We start from the raw sequence: 6,056 nt of genomic DNA on the forward strand, positions 1-6,056 counted from the left end.
GGCGCGTGGCGGCGGGGCGCGCGGCTGCTGCTAATGAGGGGCCGCGCCCAACTCGCCCACCTGCGCCCGGCGCCTCATGGCCCGGCCCGGCCCGGCCAGACCCTCCCAACATCCCCCCCCGCCCCGCCGGCGCCGGGCACGGCCACGGCCACTCAACCCAGCGTGCCCCCAACCCTGACTCACCCCCGTCCCGGCGCAGCCGAGCCCGGTTCCCTTTGCCTGCGAGCGGTCCCGCCACGGTGAGCCCGCGGGAGGTGCCTCCTGCAGCAGCCATTTTAAGGTGCCCTCGAAGAACCCCAAATCCCTGTCCCGCTCTCCCGCCGGGGCTGTCCGAGCGCCGTGGGGTCGTTCTCCTCCAGCCCCCACCCAGGTTTCGGCGTGGGTGTGTGGGCCAAACCGCGGTAAGGCCCCGCAGAACCTGCCTTGGTAAGAGAGGGGAGTCGTTCCTAAGTTAACTCCTTCTAACTTGATCGCAAATTGTACCTGCGACTGCAAGTAACTAGTGGAAAAATCAAATAATTTTTCAAGATTTCCTGTGGTGTTCCTGCGTGCTCTCCGACTGCAGGTAAGCTGCTAGCGGTAAACTTGAAATAACAGCAGCTCTACAAACATTATTATGGAAACGAAAATCTTAGTTGCTCCTAATAAGGTATTTGGGAAAAACATTGGAGATTGGCAAGAATCACTCTTGCACAACTGTGCAGCCCAATTTATTCCCCGTATAGCCCTTGTGCTTGATTTGATTAGGAGAATGCCTCTATGTACATTTAACTTGCTAGTAAAAATTGCACTCAGGACATCAGATGCACCAATTCAGGAGTTTCTTTTTCTTGTTTTATGCAAACGCAACAAAAAAAAAAAAAACCCCACAGTGTACTTGCAGGAAGGGCTGTGCACTTCTGCAATTCTAGAGTATAACAGACCAAATAGCCTGCATGAACATTTTCAGTATAAACCCCCTCTGTTTTTCAAAATATTTACTTAAACAAATTGATGGTAGCATCAACACAGTTGACAATTTCAATACTTTAAATGGGGAGCTCCAAATCAGGATCAAATAGGAAACACTGGACTGGGAAGAAAGTCCAAACTCTGAGCAACCTGATCTGTTTGGAGATGTACCTGCTCCTTGCAGGGGGTTGGACTGGATGGCCTTGAAAGGTCCCTTCCCACCCAAACCGTTTTGTGACTCTATAACACTCTGTAAATGGATTGTATTGTCAACTCCGTTCCTCTCCTATAGGCCATGTTTTACTTTGGGAGTAAATCACCCAAAACCAGGCAGCTGGTTTGTGGCTCTTGACTTTTCCCACCCAGATTCACCAGAAGCCCTTTTCCCTTCAAAGAGGCTTAAATGTCTCACTTCTAAAATTCTCTTTTCAGTGCTTCTGTAAACACATGAAATGAGAGCTGAAGGCATCTGGTTATTTGCAGAACATGACAGGAACATCAACATGGACAACTTATTTCCACTAGTACTGGGCAAATACAGTCAAGAGACCACTATGTATATACCATGCCTGTTAAGAAATACTTTAGCTTGTCCTCCTCACTGGAATTACCAACTCAGTGCAGATTTTGTGATGTAAATATCTGTCTGTCCAACAAACTAGACAGTTCATACTCCCCTCCCTTGTTGGCACTCTGGTCTTTTAAGCACAAAGGTAAGATGACTTTACGCTGGCACTAAATAGGAAACCATTTAATGTCAATTAATATTAACAGACATTTTCTTTGAGGGTTTATCCCACTTGGTGGACTCTTAAGTATGGAAGGCCTCACTAGGAGAAGAAAAAGGTTTTATTCTGATATTTTTATTCTTCTGTATTGTTTATTGAAACCCAACAACTTTATCCAAGAACAAAGCAAACTTTTCTGGCTGTCCAGGAGGAAAAGGTTTCAAAGTTGACAAGTCCATCGACTGTAGTGTCTCCACAAGAGTGCTGTAAAAACAGACCAAAACCAAAAATTAAATTTCCAAAGGGAAATTTTTTCTTCGCAATTTTCTTTCTATTTATACATCAGAATCCTTTAGCGTGGAAGCAAAAATAAGGACACATGTTGAAAGGAACAGACCCCACAAACCAGCAGGCCCCAGTCATCACCGGCTCATAGGCAGGATTGCTGAGAACACGCTTCCACCTCTATCACAGTTTGCACAGACAACCTTAACTCTAACTTTTTTATTTTCTGTGGTTGCAATGTTGGAAGACTGAACAAGATCTGAGGATTTTCACCATAAATTGTACCAGGAAATTAGTCCTACTTGAACACATGGCATAGTCCACTTAACACATAGCCAGAGAGAACAGCTAAAATCAAAGTTAGCTTGCTATTATCAGATTGCAAATAAGGCTTAAGTGCTAGGCACTGTTAAACAAAAGTAAATAAAAATTCATTCCTGTCTCTGAAGCTGAGAGAAGCACTGAGATAGTAAGTTTACAAAACTTGCCTAATAGAAATGAATGACAGGCCTAGTCTTCAGACGGCTCTTCTGAAACATACAAAGTCCTATTTGCAGGGCAAAGGAACAAGATGCAGACTAAATAATGGGAGTTGCATTTCCTCTGCCTTCATTTTAAAGGTCATTTGTTTATTTCTAGAGTGCAATAATCATAAATAATCAAAAAGAAAGAGAAAACAGTAACATACAGTCAAAACAAGAGAGGAAATGAAACTAACAGGAGCCAGGATGAACACAAACAAAAGAAGCTGGGGTTTTGTTGCTGTATTTTTTTTGTGGGGGGTTGTTTCTTTGTTGGTTTGGTTTTGGTTTTTTTTTTTGTTTGTTTTTTTTTTTTTTCTCCCCCTGAAGTGACAGGCAGTAGATCTGTAAAACTCCTTGTCAGAGGATGTTGTGGATTCAGGAAGTTTGGTTAAAAGGGCAGCCTGAATATGTACTTGGAAGACAGAGGTATTGAAAGTTACTAACCAGACAGCATCTGATTTAGGAATCCCCCTGAATCAAAGTACTTAAGAGCATTAGAGGGAAAGTAATACAAAGAAGTACATTTCCAGTATGTTTCCAGAACACAAATAGGATACTGAGCTACGTGGACTCCTGATCTATAAGGCCTTTCTTATGTTTTGTTCTAAATACTCAAGATACTTTCAGTTTTATTATGTCAGTACATCTACACAGTCCACTTTTGTACCCTTTACAAGGAAAATGCACATAGCAGAATGATTAAATGGAATCCTAAGTCTGCAGGGAGCAATTTATTCCTTATGGCTCACAGTTACAAGCTGATAGTCTGAGTTGTATTATTTCTAGACTTTGAAAAAGAATCCAAGAACTAGTGAAAAAGAGCAGAGAAAGAGAGAAGCTGTTAGGTGCCTCTAGGATGCTACCTGACTGTTCCAAAATCAACTACTTCTATTTGATTTAAATTGCTCTTTCAATCTGAATACATATGCTTCAAGGGAAAAAAAGAATATATTTAAGAGGAGGCGTGGTCAAAAGGCTTGATAAGCTTGGTAAATTAGCACCTAATGTTAGTGTATCCACTATGGAAAATCTACCCTGCAAACAAATGGTTATTACAGAGGAGGATGTATGTTTCTTTGTTATGTTCTCAATACTGTAATAACACCCTGAGCGATGGTGCTGAATGCTGCTTGTTCAGTCAGGACAGCCACAGCAGCTCCATACCTGCAGTTACAGTAGAAGACGTGCCCACCTCTGTGGAGCCGCTTTGCCAGTTCAAGCTGATGGTTGTTCATCAGCTTTTCGTTTATTACTACTATTAGTGGTTTTCCTTTTTCTAGTGTCTCCAGACAGCTACCTGCACCTACAAGGGAAACAAAAAACATGATGAGTTTTTGCCCTGACAGATGAAATATCATCCTACTTGCTCTTGAAACACGCGAGACTCCTAAAGGTGAACATTTAACCATCCAGCTAGAGCTGTGGACCTGACCACTCAGTGCCAGCCCAGCCCCGCGCCGCAGAGATACAGACTTCACCCAGCCGGCTTCCACTTCTGCCGCCAGGAGAAACAGGCTCGCCAAACAACCAGCGCTCTACCTGCGTGGCTGATAACCAGGTCCGCCCTCCGGAGCTCCTCGTCCAGCGAGTCCTTGAAGCGGAAGACGTCCACGGCCATGGGCAGGGTGCTGGGCAGCTCCGGCAGCACCGCGCCCCGCCCGACCTGCAGCACCAGCTTCTCGTAGCCGCGGCTGTGCAGCACCTGCGGCGGGAGGAGAGTGGGTGAGGGCGGGGAGGGTGCGTGCGTGCCCTGCTCTCAGTTACCCCGGTCCGGCACGAAGCCCGCTACCACCCTCCCGCCCCAGTTCGCGCCACAGACCGCCCCTTCCCCTCCGCCCCCGCATCCCGCTCCCTCAGGCAGCCCGGCGGGGCGTGACAGCTCCCAACGCGCAGGCGCCCGGCGAACGCGCTGTGTGCAGGCCCTGAGGGGAAATCCCAGCCCGGCCCGGGTGCCCGCGGAGCTGGTCTCTCCGCCGCCTAACCTTTATGGCCGCCGGCGAGCTGATGGTCACGATCAGGTCGTCGAAGCTGGTGGTGCCCACGGTGACGAAAACGGACTTCATGGCCGGCGGCCGCCCGCTCTTCGTTCATCAGCGGGCGGGGAGCCGCCAGAGGGCGCCGCGCACCGCCCCGTTCGTGCAGCGCTCCCCAAAATGGCGGCCGGCCGGAGGGGCGGGTTTGGCGCCCAGCCAGGCGGACACACCTCCTTCACGGTCCCCGTGTGCCTCCGCCCAGGCGAGCGAGGGGCTGGGGCCGGGGTCGGTGTGGTTGCCGGTACTGCAGGGAAGTCGGACCTGCGGCAGGGCTGCGGAACTCCCTTTGCGGTGCCGGACCGGTAGGGACGGCGCCTGGTCTGGCTGGCGAGCCCACCCGCCGGCAGCGTTCAGCGACCTCAGCATGGTAGCCACGAGTGTCTCCATTTTTCGGGCTATATTTTTCAGTAATATCACAAAAGGATAGTAGCAAATGAGCAGTCACTCATGCTTTGGAGGAAGGACTGATATTTCAGACAACTCTGTTGCCTGAAGTAGTGCTGCAGTGGGTCCTGTAATGGCAGCCCAAGAGTGATGGGCTGACACATCCCCTTGAGCCCTGGGCCTCACTGCGGGACACACTTTGCTTCTGGTCAGAGCATCACCTGGGGACAGGTCATAGCATTTCAGAGCGAATGCATGGATACAAACTTGCCTTCAAATGACTGAAGATAGGAGAGGATTGCATATGTTTCCATCAGTAGGTGAGCTTGGGTGGTTTTGCCATGTGGATATACTGCACTGGTACCACAGGGATTGGTGAAGAAGGGAGACAGAAGGAAAAGAGGCAAATATAGTTTGAACTCTGCATTCTATGTTGTATATAGAGAAATTCAATGATTCTGGCTGTGTGTGGACTATGTCCACTCCTCAAAAGACCCCAGAAATGCTGCAAAACCCAATAGAAATTGCTGTTTGGTGGCTCTTAGTTGATTACAGAAAGTCAGACATACAAATTATTTGGCCTAAATAGATGAACCTGCCGCAGGAGCCAAGATTGTGACTCAGGGAAAACCCTGAAAATGAGACTGAAATCAAAGCTAGGAGCTGTATCCTCTTGGTTTCTTTTCCTGACTTGGCCACTGACCAGTGTTAGCACCTTAGAGGGGTGGTCATCTGTTCTGTTTCTCCACCTGCAAGGCAGTGTTTAGCAATTTATCTCCTCTAAAGGTTTCTGTGGAGGTGATTATATTCATCTGCAGAGAATTGAGTCTTAAAAAAAAAAAGTCTTCACTGTAGCATATTTTAAAGACATTTAATAGTTTTTTTGCCTACCCTCCATCTCTTGGCCTTCTGAAAGATATATTCTCAGTGTCATTGAATACAGGTAGGTTTCCCCTCGTTCCTATAGCCCTTTCTCTAAGTACACATCTTTCTGATGCTGTTTCAGGCTCATCTTACTACATTCTTACGAGGACTGAGGAAAAGTATTCCCTTGAGCAAAAGCATGTCAGCTTGCTGTGGAGTGGGATCCTGAGACCCAAGGAACAGGAAATTACACAGAAGCTGAGGTTGGAGATGAAGGCCCTTTCTGA

General features: G+C 47.6%; 1 protein-coding gene across 1 annotated transcript; it reads right to left on the bottom strand.

The window, feature by feature from the left end:
• Window positions 1-1,782: 1,782 nt before the first annotated feature.
• Window positions 1,783-4,638, bottom strand: LOC104474877 (UDP-N-acetylglucosamine transferase subunit ALG13). Its single transcript, XM_086756253.1, has 4 exons — window positions 4,471-4,638; window positions 4,028-4,190; window positions 3,653-3,791; window positions 1,783-1,943 (listed from the first exon to the last, which is right to left on the bottom strand). Exons 1-4 carry the CDS (start codon window positions 4,549-4,551, stop codon window positions 1,832-1,834), a joined length of 495 nt encoding a protein of 164 aa, XP_086612379.1. The 5' UTR covers window positions 4,552-4,638; the 3' UTR covers window positions 1,783-1,831.
• Window positions 4,639-6,056: the final 1,418 nt, after the last annotated feature.

Source organism: Chlamydotis macqueenii, chromosome 11 (assembly GCF_036417535.1).
Source record: "Chlamydotis macqueenii isolate bChlMac1 chromosome 11, bChlMac1.mat, whole genome shotgun sequence".
Lineage (NCBI taxonomy): Eukaryota > Metazoa > Chordata > Aves > Otidiformes > Otididae > Chlamydotis > Chlamydotis macqueenii.

Bases quoted from the DNA above. Each gene is read 5' to 3' on its own strand.
- LOC104474877 (XM_086756253.1), bottom strand. From the start codon at position 4,551: ATGAAGTCCGTTTTCGTCACCGTGGGCACCACCAGCTTCGACGACCTG. The intron at 4,191-4,470 runs GTTAGGCGGCGG...CTCCCGCCGCAG, and splicing joins GCTCGCCGGCGGCCATAAAG to GTGCTGCACAGCCGCGGCTA. The intron at 1,944-3,652 runs GTATGGAGCTGC...CTGTTTTTACAG, and splicing joins GTCTTCTACTGTAACTGCAG to CACTCTTGTGGAGACACTAC.